General features: G+C 43.2%; 1 protein-coding gene across 7 annotated transcripts in view; it reads right to left on the minus strand.

Moving 5' to 3' along the window:
• The window catches only part of KDM5B (lysine demethylase 5B), an 85,518-nt gene extending 60,291 nt beyond the window's left edge, over window positions 1-25,227 (minus strand). The window contains exon 1 of one of the 7 annotated variants that reach the window (XM_002807724.7): window positions 24,908-25,227. In XM_002807724.7, the coding sequence (XP_002807770.2) occupies window positions 24,908-25,111 (204 nt within the window). In that variant the 5' untranslated portion in view covers window positions 25,112-25,227. Of the gene's footprint in view, window positions 1-23,765; window positions 24,693-24,723; window positions 24,877-24,907 lie in introns of those variants that run through there. The other 6 variants (XM_035281038.3, XM_035281032.3, XM_078356845.1 and 3 more) reach the window with 6 other exon arrangements.
• Between the last annotated feature and the right edge of the window lie 988 nt (window positions 25,228-26,215).

Here is a 26,215-nt window from a genome sequence, read left to right on the forward strand (position 1 = left end):
GATAGCAACGACTTCAGTAAAAATGCCCATTAGCAATGCAAGATAAAATGTTAAGCTAAAAAGCAAAGGCAATTATGGGTAAGGGCTTCAAGTGTTTAACATAGTTATTTTGTATATCAGTTAAAAACATACTATACACTTTGTTAGAGTTAAAAAACTACCCCCATTAAGTGAAAAGAGTAAAGTCTAATTTATTTTTGTTTAGCTCAATAACTAAAAACTAAAGTAGTTTGTTTAACTGTATAGAACACAACCTAGCAAAAGGAACTCACAATGCTTCTTGATATTCTATGGTAAGATAACAGGAAGCCTTTATATTGCCCAGAGCTTTGCTTCTAATATGTTATAAAAGTTGTTGGCTTTCAGAAATGAATTGATCTGGGTTAAGTAGAGATCAAAAGCATATCAAAAATGAAATGTCAGAATATAGAAGTAAATGTTCAAATATTCAGACTTAACATACTTTCAAAACGGCCTGAAAATTTTTAAAATGTAATATGTATTTTTTAGATTTTTACAAAGCTTTATTATTCTTCATACATACACACACACACATATATATATATACTTTAAGTTCTGGGACACATGTGCAGAACGTGCAAGTTTGTTACATAGGTATAAACATGCCACGGTGGTTTCTGTACCCATCAACCTGTCATCTACATTAGGTATTTCTCCTAAAGCTATCCCTTCCATACCCCTCCCACCCCTCAATAGGCCCCAGTATGTGATGTTCCCATCCCTGTGTCCATGTGTTCTCATTGTTCAACTCCCACTTATGAGTGAGAACATGTGGTGTTTCTTGTTGGTTACCTGTTCCTGTGTTAGTTTGCTAAGAATGACATAGCTTCATCTATGTCCCTGCAAAGGACATGAACTCATCCTTTTTTTATGGCTGCATACTATTCCATGGTGTATATGTGCCACACTTTCTTGATCCAGTCTATCATTGATGGCCATTTGGGTTGGTTCCAAGTCTTTGCTACTGTGAACAGTGCTGCAATAAACATACGTGTGCATGTGTCTTTATAGTAGAATGATTTATAATCCTTTGGGTATACACCCAGTAATGGCATTGCCGGGTCAAATGGTATTTCTGGTTCTAGATCCTTGAGGAATTGACATGCTGTCTTCCACAATGGTTGAACTAATGTACACTCCCACCAACAGTGTAAAAGCTCTATTTCTCCACATCCTCTCCAGCATCTGTTGTCTCCTGACTTTTTAATGATAGCCATTCCAACTGGCGTGAGATGGTGTCTCACTATGGTTTTGATTTGCATGACTCTAATGCCCAGTAATAATTAGCTTTTTTTCATATGTTTGTTGGCTGCATAAATGTCTTCTTTTGAGAAATGTCTGTTCATATCCTTCGCCACTTTTTGATAGAGTTTTTTCTTGTAAATTTAAGTTCCTTATAAATTCCGAATATTAATTAGTCCTTTGTCAGCTGGATAGATTGCAAAGATTTTCCTTTTTTTTTTCTCGATAGGGAGTCTTGCTCTGTTGCACAGCCTGGAGTGCAGTGGCCCGATCTCGATGCACTGCAGCCTCCGCCTCCTGGGTTCAAGGGATTCTCTTGCCTCAGCCTCCTGAGTATCTGGGATTAGAGGCATGTGCCACCACATCCAGCTAATTTTTGTATTTTTAGTAGAGAGAAGGTTTCACTATGTTGGTCAGGCTAGCCTTGAACTCCTGACCTTGTGATCTGCCCACTTGGCCTCCCAATGTGCTGAGCCACCACGCCTGGCCAAGATTGCTGTCTCATCAAATGAATGGTTTTAGGTCAGTAACATGTCTTTATAACAACTGCACAAATGCAAAAGCTAGAACCAGGGATATTACAACCATTATAAACTCCAAAAAAAGAAAAGCAGGAGTTACTACCAATGAGCTCCTGAGGGAGTCTAATTGCCACACTGATAGGTGTCTATCAGAAAAACTGTCATACAAAGAATTGCATTTGAGATCTTCCAAATAGGGCCAGACACAGTGGCTCATGCCTGTAATCTCAGCACTCTGGGAGGCCCAGGCAGGCCTTGAGGCTGGGAGTTCAAGACCAGCCAGGCCAATATGGCAAAATCCAGTATCTACAAAAAATGCAAGAACTGGCCGGGAACTGTGGCGCACACCTGTGATCCTAGCTGCTCAGGAGGCTGAGGCACAAGAATTGCTTGAACCTAGGAGGCAGAGTTTGCAGTGAGCCGAGATTCCGCTACTGCACTGTAGTCTAAATGACAAAGTATGATCCTGTCAAGATGGAAGAAAGAAAGGAAGGAAGGAAGCAAGCTACCTTTTAGGACTACGGTGAGAACTGATTTTACAAATATAAAGGTTTTTCATTAAATTGTAAAGTAACAATTATAATCGTTAAATTCTGAAAATATTAATTTTCCTCTACAGAAAGTGCTGCTACCTCAACTTTCAAGGAGCATCTGACCTCTATACATTGCCTTTAAGGACCCTATCCTTCCAACCTAACCCTAGTTGGTATGTAATTGTCAACTAGCACTTTTTATCATAGCCACTTTAACACAGGTGAAAGGGTTCCTCTGTATTTCCCCACTGTTATTTCCTCAATGGTCATTTTAAAAACACACTGATGCCATTTACCTTTACCTTGTATATCAAAATAGTTGTCAAAGAGGAGAGATTCTCAAGTCACACTGCCTGAGTGCAAATCCTGGTACTACTGTGTGGCTTTGTACTAGGTTAAGTTCCTTGTAACTTAGGTATGTGAATAAAGGGGTAACTGTGAGGCTTAAGTAAAATACTGCAGGTAGAACCCTTAGACAAGTGCCTGGCATTTACTTAACTTTATTTAAGTAAATGGTCGAAATATATTAGTTTTGGCCAGGTGTGGTGGCTCAGGCCTGTAATCTCAGCACTTTGGGAGGCCAAGGCAGGCAGATCATGAGGTCAGGATTTCAAGACCAGCCTAGCCAACATGGCAAAACCTAGTCTCTACTAAAAATACAAAAATTAGCTGGGTGTGGTGGTGCATGTCTGTAGTCCCAGCTACTCAGGAGGCAGAGCATGAGAAATGTTTGAACCTAGTAGGTGGAGGTTGCAGTGAGCTGAGATTGCGCCACTGCACTCCAGCCTGGGCAACAAAGCGAGACCCTGTCTCCAAAAAAAAAAAGCATTGGTTGTTCTTAGAAAAATATTCATGTTGCAAAGCTTTAGTTTCCAAGAGGTCTAGCACAGACTTGTTTTTGGTTTGCTTTTCTGTTAACAGACAAGGTCATCCAGGCTAGAGTACAGTGGCATAAACTTGGCTCAGTGCAGCCTTGATCTCCTGGGCTCAAGAAATCCTCCCACTTCAGCCTCTGGAGTACCTGGGACTATAGGTGCACACTACCATGGCCAGCTAATTTTTTTTTTTTTAGAGGCGGAGGTCTCACTATGTTGCACAGGTTGGTCTTGAACTCCTGGCCTCAAGCAATCCTCCCACTTTGGCCTCCCAGAGTGCTGGGATAACAGGTATGAGCCACCACACCCAGCCCAACCTTGCTGTTTAAAATAAGAGCATATTCTGATAGATTTCCATGCTTGAAAAGCTAAGATTTTCTTTTAGATATATAGTTAGGGGGAAAGGCAGACAGCAATGCTGAGAGTAGAGCTGCTCAGACGGCAATGGAATTGAACTTGCATACAGTAAAAGTTAATACTGTAGCTAGCAAACCTATGTATAGTTCCTTAACAGCAATATTTCACATTTATTAGGTTGGTGCAAAAGTAATTGTGGTTTTTGCCATTAAAAGCAAAAATAGAAAAGCCACGATTTCTTTTGCACCAACCCAATACCATGCCATTTCCTGTGTGCCTAACTATACAAAACTTCTTGACTGTATGTTCTCTTATTGGGGCAAAAGCTAAGCAACTATAATCCTAACTACTCAGGAGGCTGAGGCAGGACAATTGCTCGATCCCAGGAGTCAGAGGCTGCAGTGAGCTGAGATCCCGCCACTGCACTCCAGCCCGGGTGACAAGAGTAAGACTCTGTCCCCTGCCACCAAAAAAAAAAAAAAAAAAAGAAAAAGAAATATAACTGTAACAAATGTGTCATACTAATGCATGATTTTTATTTTTATTTTTTTTGTAGAAATGAGGTCTTGACATGTTGCCCAGGCTGGTCTTGTACTCCTGGCCTGTCTCAAAAAGAAAAAAGTCCACTTAAATATTTTGGTTCTTAGGTTCCTATCGGTTATATGGGGATACTGTTTCCCCTTTAGAAAACACTTTAAAATTTTCATTTCATAGAAGCAACAGACTGGTGAAGAATAAAGAATAACTGAAGTTTTATTGAACTTGTTACTGGTTTGGCAACGGCCTCTTAAAAGAATAAGCACGAAGAAACCACTTACACATCCTAGTTTTATTCCTATGGAGTCAAGCCTTTGCGGGACCAAGTTTCCCTTTTTTTAAAAAAATTTTTCTCTTTGAAACAGGAATTTGCTCTGTCTCCCAGACTGGAGTGCAGTGGCACAATCATAGCTCACTGCAGCCTCAAACTCCCAGGCTCATGCAATTCTCCCACCTCAGCCTCCTGAGTACACATGCATGCTACCACATCAGGCTTTTTTTTTTTTTTTTTTTTCAATTTTTTGTTAAGTCAGGGTCTTGCTATGTTGCCTAAGTTGGTCTCAAACTTTTGGGCTCAAGGGCTACTCCAATCTTGGCCTCCCAAAGTGCTAAGATTACAGCTGTGAGCCACCCACCCAACGAAGTTTTCCTTTTTAATACTGCAGTAACAACGTTTTGGCCTTAGGACTCCTTTAAAATCTTAAAAATTGAGGACCTCAAAGAATGTTAATTTACATAAATTGTATCTGTAGTTTTTTAAAATATTAGAAATTAAAACTGAAACATCTCTAAAATAAATTATCTCTTTAATCTGTAATGCATTGTATTATTTTGCAAAATCTCTTTAATGACTGGTTTAACATAAATAAACTGGATTTTAATTTCTTCTGCAATCAGGTGTGGTATATTGTTTTGGTTAAAAGAATGTGAAGTAAATCTGGCCTCCCACGACATTTATTTGAAAGGAGTAAGTTCTCTTGGACCCACTGAAAGGGTCTTGGGAACCCTCCAAGGGTCCTGAAACAACTGCCCTACTGGATGCCCTTCAGATCACCCCATACAATCAGCCCTTCCAAAGAACTCTGGCCATCCATATTTAAAACACAGCCCTACAAGTGTATTCTCCATTCATTAACAGTGACTTACTGACCACCTTTTTGTACAATGTCAACATTAAAGTTATACCTGGGTCAACCCAGTCTTCCCTAAAGCCCTATCACCAAAAAGACCCTGAAAATACCAACGCAATCATTTGTGGACTTTCAATAGTCATTATTAAGTACCAAGGAATGAGAACTTGATTAAAATTATAACTTTTACAGATAGGCCATGGTGAAAGCTATCAGTTTTAAAGAACGTGTTTCAAAGATTATTTTAGCTTCTGAATATTAAATATCTGGGAATGCAAAGCACTGTTTCTATGGACTATTAGTAAATAAAAATACAGTAATAATAAAGGGATATATCATGGTATTTACTTTTTAAGCATTAGTCCCATCAAATTCCTCTTTCACCACTTTCAATAAAACTTGGCAATAATAATAATCTTTATTTGTATATCCTCTAAACAGGAAAGCACTTTTTTTTCATGTCATTCACAGGCATTTTATGATCCTTCAGTCAATGAATGGGATCAGAAGACATTTCAGATCTTTCTCCCTACATAATTATAATTGGTGTACACATATTACTTTAGCATGCCCATACAAAGCCATGCTGTCATCAAGTAGATACAATGTCACAGTTTTTCCCAAGGAGATTCTTTAGTAAGTAGTTTTGACTGTGTTTTTTCCATACCTAGAATTCCAGCAAGGAAAAATTTCTGGCAGAAAACTGAGGCTGCCAAGGTTAAGAAAAGATTACATACCTTAAAAAGATTCCAAAAAATACATACTTTAAAAAGATTCCAAAAATGATTTGTCTGTTGGAAGAAGGGATTTAGAAAAACAGGTTGAATTCTGCCCCCAACCTTGCCTAAGCAACACCCAAACCTACCTGGGTACCAAGGGCAGAGAAAGCTTAAACATCCCACAGCCTAACTTTAAGGCCTCATTAAATCTGTAAACACATGCACCTTTAGAACTTTATAAACTGGTCATCACTCCTGGATATTCAACATCAGGGTCAGGAAACAGCAGTGAGACTAAAAATCAGTCTGAAAATACTACAAGATTGCAACATCTTTGTTATGCCAATGTCCCATCTAAAGATGACACATTTGCAACTGTATTTAAGAAGGCGCTGGGCGTGGGGTGGATCACAAGGTCAGGAGTTTGAGACCAAGCTGACCAACAGGGTGAAACCCCTTCTATACTAAAAATGCAAAAATTAGCCGGACGTAGTGGCAAGTGCCTGTAATTGCAGCTACTCAGGAGGCTGAGGCAGGAGAATCGCTTGAAGCCAGGACACAGAGGTTACAGTGAGCTGAGATTGTGCCACTGCACTCCAGGCTGGTGACAGAGTGAGACTCTGTGAAAGAAAGAAGGAAAGAAGGAAAGAAAAATAGAAAGAGAGAGAGAGAGAGAGAGAGAAGCAAGCCTGAGCAACACAGTCAGATACCATCTCTACAAAATATTAAAACATTAGCCAGGCATACTGGCACATGCCTGTAGTCCCATTTACTGCAGTGAGCTACAATGGCGCCACTGCACTCCAGCCTGGGCAACACAGCAAGACCTCATTTCTATAAAATAATAAAAAGAAAGGCAGGCCAAGTACAGTGGCTCAAGCTTGTAATCCCAGGACTTTGGGAGGCCAACCAAGCAGACTGCTTGATCCTGGAAGTTGAAGACCAGCCTGTGCAACGTGGCAAAACCTTGTCTCTACAAAAAATATTTCAAACAAAAATCAGACCGGGCACCATGGCTCACACCTGTAATCCCAGCACTTTGGGAGGCAGAAGTGGGCAGATCACTTGAGGTGAGTTCCTTTTTAACTTGAGTTCCTTTAAAGTCAAAGCTGTTTATTTCTGAAACCCTAGAACTTTAACACAATGCACTTACTGACATATCAATAATAAGTACTGAATTGAGCCTACAACCACCACCAAGGACTCCATTCATTTCTTCATTCAACAGGGTTGATAAAAAGAATTGCCTAGTTTTCCGTAGAACTTAGAAATTTCTGATTAATTTGAAGTCAACAGGTAAGATAATTCCTTAATTTTTTTTCTTTTATTTTTATTGTTTTCTACATTTGAGATTTGGGTTTTTCGATTTTTTTTTTTTTTTTTGAGAATTCCTTATATTAGCTGCCTAAATCTGTCATAAAATTACCTAAACCAGTGGGTCTCAAACCTAGCAGAGCTTTATAATGACCAAAGGAGCTTTTTAAAATTCAAACACTTAGGCCCACATGAGATTCTAATTCAGTTATTCTGGGATGAACCCCAGAATGACTTTAGATGGCAAGCAGAGGTACATTTACACAGGGAGCCCAGTCCTAAATACTCTTCCAATGTGAAGCTGAGTGGTCACTGGAGTTGATGAGGCAGGAGTTTACATATAAATGAGCCAACCAACTAACAGTACATGAGGATTCAAAGAGCACAGGTCACAAAGAAAACAGTAGGGGAAAGAGGAACAAGAAAGAAAGCTTTGAAAGAACAGCCATTGACTCAGGCCCAGAAAGGGATGGCGTCCAGGAAGTGGGAGAATCTACTTTTTTAAGATGGAGAGAGATCCTCATACTTCAGAAGCCCCTGATGATTCAAATCTTTTTATACAGAAACAACCAGCTATGCCTTGGGATCAAAATCCTGAACAATCAAATGGAAATTACAGTGAAGATGAACAAAAGGGAAAGCAGAAATCAAGAGGAGAAGGAGAAGCTGGTGAAAGAGAGAGCAAGAAAAAGAGGAAATCGAAAAAGATCTGGACAATGAACAGGAAAAAAAAAAAGGAAAATGGAAAATCAGAAACAGAAACAGTATCCCAAGACAAGATTAGTCAGCAAATCCCTCATAGACACTCTCCGGGCTAAGTTTAAGTTAAACAGGTACCCCACAATACAAGAGCATCTATCACTCTCATTTGAATTTGGCATGACACATAAGCAGACAAGTCAATGGTTCTATTAAAAGAGTAAGAAATATAATAAAGAAATGTGCAAGAGAAAGCATAAGAAAAAACATATGAGATGGGGTCCTGAACTCCTGCCCTCAAGCAATCTTCCCACAGTGGCCTCCAGAAATGCTGTGATTACAAGCAGGAGCCATTGCACCTGGCTAATGCATTTTATATGACACAATTCTTACCAATAAATAGAATTCTGTAAGGATAAACAAGAAAATATTAACAATTGTTAATTCTGTGGAGAACTAAATGAGGAGAGTGCAAAGGAGTTTTTATACATTTTATTTTTACCCTACTCTTATATGTTTAAAGTTTTATAATGGATGTTAATTGATTTTAAGAAAAAAAAAATCAATAAAGAAATTATATAACCTCAAAAAAAAAAAAAGAAAAAAACAGTACATGAATGGGCTAAGCTCATAAATACTGTTAAGTAGATAAAACACACAAATCTAAATGGCACTTTGATAACTGTATACATGCAGCTTACTACTTTTATTAATGCAGTTAAGTCTGGGTGGCCAGAAGGAAGAGAGAAGACTGCACTCAAAAAGACTGTAAGGGGAGATGGAAGAGAGAAGCAGGTTAATTTCTGTTATCTATGAAGAGAGCCATGATACACGAAATTAGAAGGAAGAACACTGAATTTGGGAATAAAGAGCCATAGTTTGCAACATCTGATTTGCCCTTTCAAGGCTGTGTCACCTTAGGCAAGTCACTTCTCTCAGACTCAGTTTGTTTCCTTTTCTATAAAATGGATCTGCTTTAGCAGCAAAAACTAACAAATGTTTGTTTTTGTTTTGCTGAACCTACCAGGATAGAAAGTATATAAGCCAAAATAATAGTCATAATTTCCCATTAATCTCATAAAATCATAATTGTATCATTACTATGGTTATATAAGAGACAATACAGGCCGGTCGCGGTGGCTCACGCCTATAATCCCAGCACTTTGGGAGGCCGAGACGGGTGGATCACGAGGTCAAGAGATCAAGACCATCCTGGTCAACAAGGTGAAACCCCATCTCTACTAAAAATACAAATATTAGCTGGGCATGGTGGTGCGTGCCTGTAGTCCCAGCTACTTGGGAGGCTGAGGCAGGAGAATTGCTTGAACCCAGAAGGCGCAGGTTGCGGTGAGCAGAGATTGTGCCATTGCACTCCAAGTCTGGGTAACAAGAGCGAAACTCCATCTCAAAAAAAAAAATAGAGGCAATACAGTAGTTAAGAGCAGTAATATGCCAGGCGCTGTGGCTCACGCCTGTAATCCCAGCTCTTAGGGAGGCAGAGGCGGAAGGATAGCTTGAGCCCAGGAGTTCGAGACCCGCCTGGGCAATATAGCGAGACCTCGTTCTCCACAAAAAGGAAAAAAAACAAAAACACAGGGAAAAAAAAAAAAAGAGCAGTAATTGAGGAACTGCACAGCCTAGGTTCAAACCTGGCTCCACCAGGATTTGGGCAAGTTTCCTTACCTCTTTAGGCCTCACTATGTAAAGAAGGGCTAACATCTTAAGTTGTCCATTTAATAGGCAGGTTAACAGAATAAAGCTCTGAAAATAGTCACGAAGCTCCTAAGGTTAGGAGCTCAAGATAACATGTAAATAACAGAACACATGCCACAAACCCAACGTTTCGATTCCTACAGTAGTATTCTTTCCACAAAATCTCTATTCCCTTGAAGTTTTTATTTCCCAGGTGGCAAATGTCACCCCTCAAAACCAAACTATCTTAGAATCCTAAATCAAATTCTAAACTTTGTTCTTGTCAAAAAAATCTTGATGAGCAATTATATATTCTATAAATGAAAAATATATTTTAGAAATGGAAGATGGGAAAAGCCACAGCGTTAGTAGAGAAAAAATGTAGTTATAGAGGAACCCAGAAGAATGAGCTGCTACCAAGTACAATTTTTTAAAACCCCAAACCCTACTCTAGTACAAATCCCTGAAGCCAACCTCTCACTGGAAAATCTGGTGGGTGTTCTCAATTTGTCCAAAAGGTATCATATTGGATGAGAGCCTCTGAGAGAGGGAAAAGTTTAAAGACCTGGAATTTTACAAAGTGGAGGTAATATTCAAATTTCTCTATATAATAAACTATTCTCATATCCATCCCTTCCCCACTGTCCTATAAAAAAGAATACAAATCCTTTTTTTTCGGGGGGGGGAGGGGAGATGGAGTCTCACTTGTTCACCAGGCTGTAATGCAGCGGCGTGATCTCAGCTCACTGCAACCTCTGTAACCTTGGTTCAAGTGATTATCCTGCCTCAGCCTCCCAAGTAAAGTAGTTGGGATTACAGGCACGCACCACCATGCCCAGCTAATTTTTTTGTGTTTTTAGTAGAGACGGGGTTTCACCATGTTGGCCAGGATGGTCTAGATCTCTTGACCTTGTTATCCACCCATCTCAGCCCTCCCAAAGTGCTGGGATTACAGGCATGAGCCACCACATCAGGCCCAGAATACAAATCCCAAGAGCTCCCACCTCCCATCTCTTCCAAGTTAAAGCCTAGTAAGAATGAGATATTACCATCCGGTTTAAATATCACCAAATGATGAGTTGGTATGACCACAGAAAACTGGGAGGATCCTGCCTTAAAGACTTTATAATTATGTGGGTTTGATAGGGATTTGTTCTTTGTTTCTAGGGAAATGTGATTAGAGTAATATAACATTACAGTATCTGTAGCCTGTAGTATGGATGCCTCGTAAGAATATGTACTTAATGAAAAGTTTCAATCAAGTTCTTGAGACACACCAAGTTTAGGCTTTAGTTCTCTGAACATTACAATTTGGTCAAGCCAGTGAGGTGGGAAAAATTAAACTCAAGAATGCACAAAAATTTGCCTATGGGCACATAAAGAACATAGCAGGTAAAATAAATCCTAGCCTGGCTGTCTGCTCCTAACTAAAATACGTAAACACTTGATGATTTGAAATAATATATATACCATTGGGGACATTGGGGAGTGCCTTAATACATTCAGAAAGCAGTATTAAGTGACTGATTCAAGATCAAAAAATCGACATTAAAATCACAGTAGAAATATAGTATATGTTGGTCTGTCCGCCCCCCACCCCCACCACTTATCTGGAGGAATACATTCCAACACCCCCAGTGAATGCCTGAAACCATGGATAGCAAGAACTAAATCCTATATGTACTATGTTTTTTCATATATATATATATATGAAATAAAAGTTTCATATATATATATATATATACACACACACACTGTAATAAAAGTTACATGGGGCTAGGTGTGCTGGCTCACACCTGTAATCCCAGCACTTTGGGAGGCCCAGGTCGGCAGATCATTTGAGGTAAGGAGTTTGAGACTAGCCTGGCTAACATAGCAAAACTCCGTCTCTACTAAAAATACAAAAATTAGCTGGGCATGGTGGCACATGCCTGTAATCCCACCTACTTGGGAGGCTGAGGCAGGAGACTTGCTTGAGCCCAGGAGGCAGGGGTTACAGTGAGCTGAGATCACGCCACTGCACTCCAGCCTGGGTGACAGAATGAGACTCTGTCTCATTAAAAAAAAAAAAAAAAAAAAAAGAGGTAACTACTCTCTACCTGGGTCTACCTAAGAGGCTACTTTTGTTTTTGTTTTTTGTTTTGTTTTTTTTTTTGGTGGCCTCAGGTGCTGGGGCTGTGCTCACTTCCTTCCTCATGACACCCCTGCTTGGACACGGTAGAAGGTCTATTTGCAGTGTCAGTACCCACTGGTGACCCGTGAGCTGACACCTTCCTTCATGCTTCAGAGCCTCTCATGTCAAACTGCCCTCCTTTTTTCAATCCATAGGGAAATGTCTCCTGTACTACAATGGTTTTCTGGAGTCTCTGTACCTATGAGCAAATGGTCTCTGCTGTGCCACCTGGTTTTAAGACCCTACCAGCCTCACTGACACCATGGATGCCTCTGTGATGATTTTGAAGCACAGGGACACCAGAACCCTGCAGAGTGGCCTCCCAGCCACTCTGGTGATGACTGTGCCAGCTACCACCAACTACTTCACTGCCTACAACCAACTCAAGGCCTTCCTGTGAGGCCTATCTCTTTCCTCTATATACCCTTATTAGCTGGTGTGCTGACCCACTCAGGCAATCATCAGTACCCACACTGCAATCATCAGTACCCTGGAGCTTATGCAGACAAAGCTGCAGGTTCAGCATGTGTTGCACTATGTGCTGGTATCTGTGTTTGAGCTGCAGTGGCTTAGAGTGGTTGGTGCTCACTGTGGCCCCACTCTCCTTTGATATGTGCCCTTCTCAACCCTGTACTAGTTCAACTACGAGCTAGTGAATTGCTGGCTGAATGGGCTCAGGCCAAAGGACCTCCATGGTCCCATGACATCCAAGGGAGTAAGCTTTGTGGCTGGCAGCATCTTGAGGATGGGTGGCTGCAGTGCCAACTCTACCCTTTATGGTAGTGAAGACTCAATACCAGGCCACACTGGCAGTGATGGAAGCTGTGACAGTGACATCCCTGCACATGGACTCTATGTGGTTTCCCAGAGGTGGATCTGCACCAAGTCAAGCATCAGGGGGCTCTTTGCAGGGTTCCACCCTTGGATCAAGGCTACCTACCCCCTCCTATGCTATCTCAATTACCACTTATGAGTTCAGCAAAAGCTTCTTAAACTCAATCGGGATCAGCCTCTGGGACACTCAAAGGGGCAAGGAGGCAAGAACCCCTGACTCTCCTATGGATGGGGAAAGTGGGGAGGAGGGACTGAACTAAGTGTCTTTTCCTTGGCCCTGAGGGGAGGATCCTTGTTTCCCTTCCCAATGGGCAACAGCCCCAGGGGCCCAGGGGTAGGCTGCCCCTCTGCGCAACCCAGGCCTTACTCAGACACAGCTTCTTCCTACTATTTCCATCTTGAGAATCATCAATTTCCCACCCTCCAAGTTCAAGACCAAATCTCTATCTGCCCCTCCCCTGTGTTTCCCTCTGTGTTTGCTGTAGCTGGGCCTGCCTCAAGGAGCCAAGAAATCCTGGAACCTGGTCTAGTTTCTCCCCACCTCTGTTAATTCCCTAAGTCTATACCTCAAAAAATAAATTAATTAAATGAAAGCATAAAATATGTGAGCTGGCTCTTGTCCTAAGATATTTTCTTTAAAGATCTAAGTAAACATTTTTCCTGCTACCTCTTCTACTTTTCTCCCCACTTTCCAAGCAGGATAATTACAAAATTAGTAGACTCCATCTATTGACCCCTTCTGTCAGATATGAATTGAGATTATTTAAATTGTTAGGTAAGTACAATATCCTTCTATTTGCATGGCTTCCACAACGTCAGTCATCCCATATTAGGGGAAATTTAAATCCTTGTAAACCCTTAACACAAATCTCACCAAACTAAATTCCTGCCTATATACACACACTGCACAAGACACACAGATGCATCTGCAAATGTTCTGAAACGCTTTTTAACAGCTCCACCTTTAAAAAATGTTAATCTCGCTTATCTGTTTAGGAACAGGCCAAGCATGGTGGCTTGTGCCTGTAATCCCAGCACTGTCGGAGGCCTACGCATATGGACTCCTTGAGCTCCGGAGTTCAAGACCAGCCTAGGCAAAAATGGTGAAACCCCATCTTTATCAAAATGAATACAAAAAATAACTGGGCATGACAGTGCACACCTGTAGTCCCAGCTACTTGGGAGGCTGAGGTGAAAGTATGGCTTGAGCCCAGGAGGCAGAGGTTGCAGTGAGCCAAGATCACATCACACTGCACTCCAACCTGGCAACACAGTGAGACCCTATCTGGAAAATAAAAAATAAGCATAGGCCGAGCGCGGTGGCTCAAGCCTGTAATCCCGGCACTTTGGGAGGCTGAGGCGGGTGGATCACGAGGTCAAGAGATCGAGACCATCTTGGTCAACATGGTGAAACCCCATCTCTACTAAAGATACAAAACATTAGCTGGGCATGGTGGCGCGTGCGTGTAATCCCAGCTACTCGGGAGGCTGAGGCAAGAGAATTGCCTGAACCCAGGAGGCGGAGGTTGTGGTGAGCCGAGATCGCGCCATTGCACTCCAGCCTGGGTAACAAGAGTGAAACTCCATCTCAAAGAAAAAAAAAAAAAAAAAAGGCTGAGCGGGATTGTTCACGACTGTAGTCCCAGCACTTTGGAAGGCCAAGGCAGGCGGATCACGAGGTGAGGAATTTGAGACCAGCCTGGCCAACATGGTGATACCCCATCTCTACTGAAAATACAAAAATTAGCTGGGCATGGTGGTGCATGCCTGTAATCCTAGCTACTCAGGAGGCTGAAGCAGGAGAATCGCTAAAACCCGGAAGGCAGAAGTTTCAGTGAGCCAAGACTGCACCACTGCACTCCAGCCTGGGTGACAGAGCCAGACTCTGTCTCAACAAGAAGAAAGAAAGGAAAGAAAGAAAGGGAAGAAAAGGAAGGAAAGAAAGGAAAGGACAGGAAAGAAAGAAGGAAGGAGGGAGGGAGGGAGGGAGGGAAGGAAGGAAGGAAGGAAGGAAGGAAGGAAGGAAGGAAGGAGGGAGGGAGGGAGGGAGGGAAGGAAGGAAGGAAGGAAGGAAGGAAAATAGCCAGGCGCGGTGGCTCACGCCTATAATCCCAGCACTTTCAGAGGCCATGATGGGTGGATCACCAGGTCTGGAGTTCAAGACCAGCCTGGCCAAAACGGTGAAACCCAATCTCTATTTAAAAAAAAAAACAAGCCTGGGCGTAGTGGCTCACGCCTGTAATCCAAGCACTTTGGAGGCCAAGGTGGGCGGATCACCTGAGGTCCGGAGTTCAAGACCAGCCTGACCAACATGGTGAAACCCCATCTGTAAAAAAATATATATATATGTAAAAAAAAAAAAAAAAGGAAAAAAGAAAGATTCAGGAACAGAAAACCAATAGAAGGATTACAGTCTATATAGTCTAGGGTTTTTTGTTCAGTTGGCTTTTATTTTTTATGGGTTTTTTTCTTTTGTACAGACAGGGTCTGCTATGTTGCCTGGGCCGGTCTCAAATTCCTGTGCTCAAGCAATCCTCCCACCTGCGCCTCCCCAAGTGCTGGGATTACAGACATGAGCCACTATGCTGGTTATATTCTAGTTTTATGGGCTTTTGCTTTTTCAAGTTTCACTTTTAAAACATCTCTTCATGGTCAGCCTGGCTAACACAGTGAGACACCATCTCTACAAAAAAATTTCAAAAATTAGCCAGGCATGGAGTTGCGTGCCTATAATCTCAACTAAATGGGAGGCTGCGGTGGGATCACTTGAGCCCAAGAGTACGAGGCTGCAGGAATCTGTGATTGTGCCACTGCATTCCAGTTTGGGCAACAGAACAAGAAAAAAAAAATCCCTTCACAGCCAGGTACAGTGGCTCCCAGCACTTTTGGGAAGCTGAGGTGGGATAATCGCTTAAGGCCAGGACTTTGAACCAGCCTGAGCAACACAACAAGACCCTGTCCCTAAAAATAAAAATAAATAATAATAATTCTGGGTGTGGGGACATATACCTGTGGTCCCAGCTATTCAGGAGGCTGAGGTAAGAGAATGGCTTGAGCCCAGGAGGTCAAGGCTACAATGAACTATGATTGTACCACTGCACTCCAGCCTGGGCAACAGAGCAAGATTCTGTCCCTGGGGGAGAGGGAGGAAATCCCTTCACTACATGGGAAAATGAGAGATGTGTATTTGGCACTAACCCTCGCCTCACTAAATCTGTCCCCAGACTCTTCTTAGCAATGAGAAAATAAAGCTTTGGGATTTAAGCTCCTTGCAATCCATCAATTAATTAGTCTGGACAGCAGCCCTAGGTCAGTGTCAGATCCCCTTATAGCAGATGACAAGCATATGTTGCAGTAAAATGACTTTGTCCAAGGTTATGATGCAATTAGACTGAAGACTCTACCCACCTATTTTTTAAAACCTAGAAAATACCCCTCCTGTCCTCTTTTACATAATAGAGGAACTAACTTTTGAAAACTAATTTAAAAAGAAAAAAACAGTGATAAAAATATACATACACACAGTCCCCTTGATAAACCTCATTTTTATCCCTGCAAAATAAGTTAAATTTCACAGCATTTTACAAGAGATTACCATGTGAAATGGAATCAACAAGTTCTAAAAGGTCATTCATTATGTGACCTTCTGACTGCTGGCATCTCCTATCTGAAAAATGAAGTTATTATTTCAGGGAAGGGGGGAGAAGTCTTTAGATTTTAAAAAATTATTAGTAGAAAATATTATCCAATGACCTAATTTTTAAATTGGACCTTACAATCTAAGCAGTAATTCATTAACTCTTCAAATTCTCATTTCCCTAAAACTCCTTTTCCAGGAAGGGACTTTTGTTTTGTTTTGTTTTGTTTTTGAAACAAAGTCTTGCTCTGTTGCCCAGGATGAAGTGCAATGGCACAATCTGGGCTTACCGAAACCTGGGACTTCTGAGCTCAAGCCATCCTCCCACCTCAGCCTCCTGAGTAGCTGGGACTACAGGTACAGCACCACTCTCAGCTAACTTTTTGTCTTTTGTAGAGATAGGGTCTTAATGTGTTTCCCAAGCCGATCTCAAACTCCTGACCTCAAGCGATCCTCCTGCCTCGAGTCTCCCAAAATGCTGGGATTACAGGTGAGAGCCACCATGCCTGGACTAGAACGTCATTCTATTTCTTGGTTACTACTGATCTCAGTTCTGTTCTGTCAGGCTAAATACCTACTCTGACCAGAAGGGCCCCTCCTAAGAAAGGAAAGTTGAGATAAAGTCTGGGCAATACAAAAATGAACAGATAGAGAATGGAGTCATGTTAACAGAGACCGCCCTCCACCCACCAACTGACTCCCACACCACCATGTGCCAAGAACAGGCCTGGGACTGGTCAAGTTACTTGACAGGTCCCAACAATGTGTTACAAAGCAATTGACTAAAACTGAGAAATACTATCCCTATCCTAATTGGGCAAAGTGACCATCACTGAACTGAAGGCTAGAAAACTCACTCCCAATTGCTCAAATGTCACTTATAACCTGCATAGGAAAAAGCCAAGCCAAGCTGTTCTTGACGAATGAATTTTCCAAGTTTTCTCTCAATCCCAATGTTGCTACTCCACTTTCTGTTTTGTTTTGTTTTTTTTTTTGAAGACACAGCCTTGCTCTGTCACAAGGCTAGAGTGCAATGGATGGCACAATCTTGGCTCACTGTAACCTCTGCCTCCCGGGTTCAAGTGATGCTCCTGCCTCAGCTTCCCAAGTAGCTGGGACTACAGGCATGTGCCACTACACCCAGCTAATTTTTGTATTTTTAGTAGAGAAGGGTTTCACCACATTGGCCAGGAATAGTCTCAGTCTCTGATCCACCTGTCTCAGCCTCCCAAAGCACTGGGGCTACAGGTGTGAGCCACTGTGCCTGGCCCACTTTCTGCTATTCTGTCTAGGAAAATAGCTAAAGTAACTATTCTTTACACTTTTTGTGTATGCTGACATCTTTCATAATAAAAGTTTTTAATTTACTCCCTAGAAGTGATGGGTCTGGCAGAACAAAATGATTAGGAAATATAAGAAAGCTTAAATAAATGCTTAAAAAAATCAGCAGCAGCACAGATGGGATGACTCTAAGGCCATGTCAAGATATACGCTGATGGTGCTTTAAGAAGAATGGTCTACAGTTAAAGATTTGAATGTCTTAAATCATGGTGGTGGGGAGAGGACTTAAAAGAATTCATTCAGTCAAATTCTGCATCTTTGTTCCAAACATCCTACAATAATGGAACTGAAATGCCTCGTTGTCCTAGACACATCTTTTCTTCATGAGTCTGGTTCATAAACTTGGTTGTAAAAAGCAAATTCACCAAAGAATTCATCCGATAATGACAGAAAAAGAAACATTTCTGAAGAATTTGTGGAGGTATACAAAAGTCACCTCATTTTTCTCTTTAACCATGCAAGGACACGGCAATTAATAAATACTTATAAACTTCTCAATAGCATACAATTCTCATGTCTAAAACAAGTTTCTCACAATATGGATTTTATAAATCCAGTTATTAGTATCTCAAACTTTAATCAAAAGTTAATGGCAGCAGCCCAAGAACATGGCTTTCCCAAGGTATCAACTCATCCACCTACTCACCCCAAAGGGATTTGTCAGTATGCCTCTGGTGAGTCCCCTTAAAGAGACCCAAACTTAAATTTAAGAATGGGTAGCCCTCCAGTTCCCAACCTTCATTCCATCTAATTTTATTTTTTGAGGCTGGCAGTGATCTGTACTATAACAGGTATATTAGAGAATATCTAATTCTCTTAGGAAAAAAAAAATCACACAACAATCTCAACACAAACGAAGCTGAGAGGACTAACCAATGATGAAAGCAAGGTATTCCGAGATTAGTTGGTTTTTTTTTTTTTTTTTTTTTTTTTTTTTGAGACAAGCTGGAGTGCAGTGGTGCGATCTCAGCTCACTGCAACCTCTGCCTCTGGGTTCAAGCAATTCTCCTGCCTCAGCCTCCCGAGTTGCTGGGACTACAACCACATGCCACCACACCCAGCTAATTTCTGTATTTTTAGTGGAGACAAGGTTTCACCATGTTGGCCAGGATGGTCTCGATCTCTTGACCTCGTGATCTGCCTGCCTCAGCCTCCCAAAGTGCTGGGATTATAGAGATGAGCCACCAGGCCTGGCAGTTAGCGGTTTTTCAAAGCTATAGATGGCATTTGGAAAGAAGTACAAGCATAGGTTTCAAAAACCCTAAACACCAGAGACCTAATTCGCACTTTCATTTTAGGGGTATAGGCTTTCCCTTATCTTTTTCTATAGACAACCTTAATGGGGTCCAATTAAGGCAACAATGAAAGGTTACAAAAGTCTACAAAAAGGTCCCATTACAGCATTTAAACAGGATTCTATTTTTTTTTAATCAAATAGTTTACAGGGTCTTTTTTAATTTGTTTGTTTGAGAAAGAGTCTCGCTCTGTCATCCAGACTAGAGTGCGATGGTGCAATCTTTGGTTCATCGCAACCTCTGCCTCCCAGATTCAAGCAATTCTCCTGCCACAGCCTCCTACAGGCACATGACACCACAACTGGCTAATTTTTGTATTTTCTTTTTTTTTGGAGAGAGTTTCCCTTTTGTTACCCAGGCTGGAGTGCAATGGCGCTATCTCGGCTCGCAATGGCGCGATCTCGGCTCACCACAACCTCTGCCTCCTGGGTTCAAGCAATTCTCCTGCCTCAGCCTCCAGAGTAGCTGGGACTACATGTGCACCACCATGCCCAGCTAATTTTTGTATTTTTAATAGAGACGAGGTTTCACCATGTTGGTCAGGCTGGTCTCAAACTCCTAACCTTGTGATCCACCCGCCTCGGCCTCCCAAAATGCTGGAATTACAGGCATGAGTGAGCCACTGCACCTGGCCTCTTTTTTTTTTTTTCTTAATGTAATTTCACTCTGTCGCCCAGGCTGGAGTGCAAAGGAGCGATCGGCCTACTGCAACCTCTGCCTCTGCCTGCCTCAGCCTCTGGAGTAGCTGGGATTACAGATTACAAGAGCCCGCCACCACGCCCAGCTAATTTTTGTATTTTTAGTAGAGGTAGGATTTCACCATGTTGGTCAGGCTGGTCTCAAACTCCTTACCTCAAGCAATCTCCCCACCTAGGTATCCCAGAAGTGCTGGGATTACAGGCATGAGCCACTGTGCCTGGCCCCGTATTTTTTATCTAAGAGAAAATTCCCTCACTATCAGATTCCTACCCACTTATAAATTTAAACCAATAATACCATTTTTCACTAATCTATCAACCTGAAATACCCTAATACTCCAAGGCTAGGGCCAACAGTTCACAAAGAAAATTACCCTAGAAACAGAAAGAATAACATCAGGGGTTAATTATTTTCTTTAACTTTTCTCATCATTATCTCAACAAAAGAATTCAGACCAGGTGCGCTGGCTCGTGCCTGTAATACCAGCAATTTGGGAGGCCAAAGCGGGAGAATTGCTTGAAGCCAGGAGTTTAAGACCAGCCTGGACGACGTAGTGAGGAACCCTGTCCTGACAAAAAATTTAAAATTTTTGAAGGCTAAGGAGGGAGGAGCACTTGGGCCCAAGAAGTGGAAGCCCTGATTGCAACACTGCATGCCAGCCTGGGTGACAGTGAAATTTTTTTTAAAAAGGAAATTTCAAGCCCTGGCTTTTAATAGATAACATTTATTAATGTTTTTCAAAGGTAATTCTCTATTCATTTCCCTCTTTCAAAAGTTTAGATTGGGCCAGGCTTGGTGGCTCATGCCTGTAATCCCAGCACTTTGGGAGGCCGATGCAGATGGATCACGAGGTCAGGAGTTCAAGACCGGCCTGGCCAAAATAGTAAAACCCCACCTCCACCAAAAACAAAAAAAAAAATTAGCTGGGCATGGTGGCACGTGCCTAATAGTCCCAGCTACTCAGAAGGCTGAGGCAGAATAATTGTCTGAACCTAGGAGGCAGAAGTTGCAGTGAGCCAAGATCACGCCACTGCACTCTAGCCTGGGCAACAAAGTGAGACTCTGTCTCAAAAAAAAAAAAAAAAAAAAGTTTAGATTGCCTGTTTAAAACCATATCCTATAATCATAGGAAGGGAAGGATCTTTTTCCAGTAGGGATAGGGGACTCGAATCTTTTGCCAACTCATATATTTGCAATATCATTCACGTTCCATTCTTAAAGTCTACAAGTTTTGTTGATTAGTTCACTAAGAGTTATATCTGTGTAGATATGTTTGTGGCTACTGATGTGCCCAATTTACCACTGGCAAAGTCAAATTAGCTAAACACCCACCCATTCAATAACCACAACAAATACAGTTTGGTTTTGCTTTGATTAAGGTAGATGTTTGTGACCTGGAACTGCAGGACTTAATCCAACCTCCTACCAAGTTTTTCTCCTGGGCAGTATAGTCCTAAATTTGCCTTAAAAAATAGTTTCAAGTGAGTTCAGGGTTTCCTTTGAGGGAAATGGAAAATGTTCTACAATCCATTGTGGAGATGGCTGCGCAACTCTGTGAAAATATTAAAAACACTAAATTGCGCATCAGAAATTGGTGAATTTACGCTGTATGAATTACGTTTCAAAGTGTTTTTTTTAAGGAGTGATAAGTTCTTCCTTTGCTCAAGGATGTTTTACTAAGCCCTTTCTCCAAACGTTAAAGCTTTAAAGTAGCCAAAGATACCACAACTAGGGAAAGATTTCATGACACCAAAGAAATTGGGAAAACACAGAGAGAGGGTTAGGCCTAAATCAATCAAATCCAAAGTTAGGGAGAATGATACGCTGGAATGGGAGTAAAAGAGCTCTGTATCATTAACACTTCTACAGTGCAAAGAAGTAACTTCCTCCTTCTCTAGGAATGGAATCAATAGGCTCACTCAAAGATGCTGACGGTACTGAAACATTTCAGGGCGGTTTTTTACTTAGCTATAAAGATGAAGGCATCAAACTAGTAACTACAAGAAGTTAAAGCTGAAACATTTTCGTCTCTTGTGCCCTCTGGGATTTGATTTAAACCTTTTCTGGACACAATGAAGAAATCTGTGGAATCTATGGCCAAATGTTAGACATCTGAAAGCAGGATAAAGTCATAAATATATTCCTATCAAAATTTGAGAGACAAAGTATTTACTGAGCAGCCAACTATTTTTCTGCCTAACAGTTACACATTTAAAATTATTCATCTCCAAATAACACAAAGTGATATGGAAAATATCATTTGTCCTCAAACAGACATCTTAAGTACAGTATTGAGGAAGAAATCAAAATTTGCATTTTAAAGGTGACAAAACCAGAAGCCAGATTACTCACAAATTTAGGAAGGTCTCAGTCCAGAAAACAAGCCTAGTTATCCTACATAGTTGATATAATTTGAAACAAAGGTTTGTATTAAACTTCAAACTCAATCGAGTTGAAGTATAGTCTTCTTGACTTAATTACGTTTTCTCACATTTAGCTTACTATATTTTCAAATTTCTGAGAATCCCTAAGCTGTCACGTACCAAATAATGTAAGCACCTTGTCAGAAGCCAAGCAGTTTGGGAGCCTCACTGAGAAAGCAGCTATAAACTGAAGCTATAGTAAGTACCTTCATAAAGCTACAAAGGTTAAGAACAAAAGGAGACAGAAATGTTTTATACTTCCCCTTACCTTCTAACGAGTAAAATACCAATAGTCCCAATTCCCCTTTTAATATAACCATTTGTGTTCCAAAAACTCAGTTAACAAAAATCCTCCAGAAATGCAGACATTATACAGCTATCACCATGGAAAATATTTCATATCTTTTTTGTTGCTATATATCAACTATATGAAACCACTTGTTCACAGTTAGCTTTCCTAAAAACAAAACAGTTTCTAAAACAAAGACTGTTTACATCTCTTAAGAAGCCTTTGTTCCAACAAGACCCCTCTTCAAGAGCACAACTTCTAGAAAGATTTCCCTTTTTGTGGTTTTATCAACAACAAATACTCCCAAACTCTTTCCATTTGGCATAGGAGTTTGTTAAACAAAGGAGGAAGCAAGCCCCCTCCACACAAAGGAGGTCTCCAAAACAGAGCACTGGTTGTATTTGTAGATTACTGGTGCCTCTTTAACCCCTTTCCTCAGGCTGTACTATGTAGTACTCTCAATACAAAATGGTGGCCATCATGTCTGTCTGGCATTCAGAGTGGGGAAAAGGCAATTCAATTACACATTTTGCAAAGATTACCATTAATATTCTAGCCAAGATGAGGAAATGGGTAGCCAAACCTAACCAGAGCAATACTATCTTTTCAGGAAAAGGGCCCTCTAAAAGGCAAAGAACAAGAAAGCAAGATAAAGGATTTACCCCAGCCCTGGTACACCACAATACCAACATGGAGGACACCTCCCAGGAACCTGACTCCCCTCATTTTGGTTACTAAGAACTTAGTCAAGTTACCCAAATTCTGAATAAAATCCAATTAATGCAAATGTGGAATATTCATATTCATCCTTCCTAGCATGTGACATAAAGCAACATTGCTACTGTGTGAAACATGACCTATTACTCAAGAATTAAAACCTCAGCTCCAACCAGCCCTGTTATAACTTCTGCAGCCCTCTTTGCACTACAAAAACGTACTTCCCGCAAGCAGCAAGAATCAACCTTGCCCACTTCGCTGTAAGAAACTGATCTATTTTCAAATATTTCCCTTATATTCCCTGGCCAGTTATTTTCTGAAGCATATATTTCACCTCCATTTTCAAACTTGCTTAAGAAAAACTAAAGTAGGCGTCCATGTTTTAATTTGGGGTGGGGAAGGGTTGGGATAAGAAGCCTTATTTTCAGGGATCTCCCTTGAAAACAGCTTTCCAAAACATAACGATTCCAAACAGAATCCCCACAACTCAAAATGTCATTACAAAGAGCATGCTTAAGGGAGAAGGGTTGGGAGGGGGTCTTCCTCCACTTAGGAGAGGGGGGCGAGGGGAGGAGAGTGGGGAGAAGATTCTTAAACAGTAGGAAAGGCAGTTAAACCCCCTTCCCAACGGCCCCAGCCCGTCCAACCGCCGCTTAGGCTAACTCGGACTCAGACCGTCCCGAAAGGTGGGCAAAAACCAGAGGTGTAGGAGCGCACCCAGTTCCGGCCACGGGGGAAGGAGTTGGCCGGGCTCTCCTCAGCGAACGTTGGAGCCGTTAGGGATGGTTTCAGCAACACCCACCCCTCGCTCACTGCCCCCAGGTCCGAGTCGCTGCAGACAGGGCTGGAAGGGCTGCGGTGGGTGACTGCCTTTCAGCGCCAGGAGGCTGAGGGCCGGGGGAAACGAGCACGAAATCTTCGGAGGTCTCTTCGTCTGACATTCCCCTACAAACACGGCCTCGCCCCGACCCCGTCCCCACCAGCACAGCCCAGGCCTCCCTGGGGAGCCCAGCGGCTGGGCCAGAAGAAGCTGGGTGTGTGCGCGTTCCGGAGCGCGGGCGGACAACGGGGCCCACCGCCGCCCGTCCCGCCCCCGCCGCCCCAAAAGTGTCCCCCAGACACTAACGCTCCCCACAACACATCCGCTCCGGGGCCGGACCCGCGGCTCCTCCCCGCCCCCAGCCAGCGATGGCCGCCCCCTTCTCGACCCCGGCCCGGGTGACACCTGGAGGCCCAGGGACCAGGCGGTGGAGGGGTGCCCTGGTCTGGAGGGTGGGGCGCCCAGGTGAGGGCCGCTCCGGGCCGACGCCGCCACCACACAAAGGACCAGGGGCTCCCGCCGCCATATTGAAAACTTTCCTCCTCGCACGACAACTCGCAAGTCCCCCACCCCCACCCCCACCCCATCACACACCCCCGCACCCCGGGAGCGGAGGCGAGGACCAGCCTGCTGAGCCTCGCCGGGCCCACAGTCCTCCCCTCCAGCCCGCGCCTCCGCTGGGCTCCGTGAGGGAACTCCCCCGCGACCACCCCCGCCTCCTGCCATCACTCCATCCGGAACCGAACCCGAATCCCCGGCCCCGGCCGCGCTCCCGGCCGCCTGAGCCCCGCGGCGACCCGGCCCTCCAGTGGCACCGCCAAAGCCCCCGGTTATCCCACGCTCCTTATCTCCGACCCTGGAAAAGCCGCCGTCTTCCTCCCCCAGCCTCAAAATGCAACCTTCTAGGCAGCCCCAAACTTGACCAGGCCGGAGGGGCGACAGGCTCCCCCACCCCCCGCGCCTTGGGCCTCCCAGGCCCCGCGCGTCCCCGCTCCCTCCCCCAGCCGCAAGCTGGATCCGGGGTGCTGGCGTGACTCACCGGCGGCGGCCGCACCTTACAGATCCCAGTCTGCTCGGCTATGGGCCGGATCTTGTGGATGAAAGCGAAGGGGTCCGCGAACTCTTCCCAGCTGGGCTCGAAGACCGGGCACTCGGGGGGAGGCAAGAACTCGCCCAGCGGGCCCGGGCCCCCGAGGGGCAGCGCCGGGCGCGGGCCCGGGGGCAGCGCGGTGGCCGGCTCCATCACCCCAAGCCGGGCAGGACCGAGAGCAGGGTGGGCTCTGGGACCGAGGCTGCGGGCTCCGCTCGGTCCGAGACCCGTGCAGACGCAGGTCGGGCCACAGCAAGTCCGAGTAGTACGGGCAACGGCAGCACCTTGGGCTTTTTCAGCCTCCGACGACGACGTCTCGCCGCAAGCCCACGCCGTGCGCCTCCGCCGCCACGGCGAGGAAAAAGAGTCCCACCCCTCCCCCACCCGCCCACCCTCCGTGCAGGGCTCCCCGCCCCGCCCCCGAATCGGGCGGGGCCGCGCCTTTCGCCTTGGATGGAGTTTAACTGAAACCTTAGGGTTTCAGTTGAGCCAACTTTTATTGACCACTTACTACGTATCAGAGTTCCGGCCCTGAAGAAGTTAAGTCTGGTAGAAAGGCTCAGTCCCATAAGCCAATCATTCAATAATGTCAGTACACAGTTGTGGGTGCAGGAAAACCCAGGAGGGGGTTTTGGAAAGAGTATTAGAAATGAAGAATTTTCCAGTAGAGATAACAGCTTGAACATACAAAGAGTATGTTCGTGAGAAGGCAGTAACAGTAATGATAATAATAATGTAACACTTTTGAGCACTTTCATATCCTAGGCACGGTTTTGTCGCATCATTAATCACACAACCCTATGAGGTAGGTACTCTTATTTCCACTTTACAAATAAGGAAAGTGAGGCATAGGTAGATTAAGCAATTTGCCAAAGTGCATATGGCTAATAAGTGATGGAGACTATTTATTCGGAGGTGGAGACGTTGCAGGGAAAACAGTCATCCACAGTCTATGACAAGGTCAGACTTGAGAGGGGCAAAAGAGTCTTGAAATAATCCAGACAAGAAGTTATAGGACCTAAATTAAGGCAGTGGTGCTGAGGATTATGAACAAGGGATGGAAAGGTAGGAAATAAAATTAGGACCTAGTGACAGATTGAGGAGGGAAGATGAGGTATTAAGATTCAGGTGACTGACGTAACTGCCTGAGTAGAAGCTAGCTTGTTGGCATTACTGGGACATTCACCCCAATTATTTACACAAGGCGAGTTTTTCAAGGGAAAAAGATACTGTGTTCATTTCTGGACACGTTGAGTT

Source organism: Callithrix jacchus, chromosome 19, assembly GCF_049354715.1.
Source record: "Callithrix jacchus isolate 240 chromosome 19, calJac240_pri, whole genome shotgun sequence".
In the NCBI taxonomy this organism is placed as follows: Eukaryota; Metazoa; Chordata; class Mammalia; order Primates; family Cebidae; genus Callithrix; species Callithrix jacchus.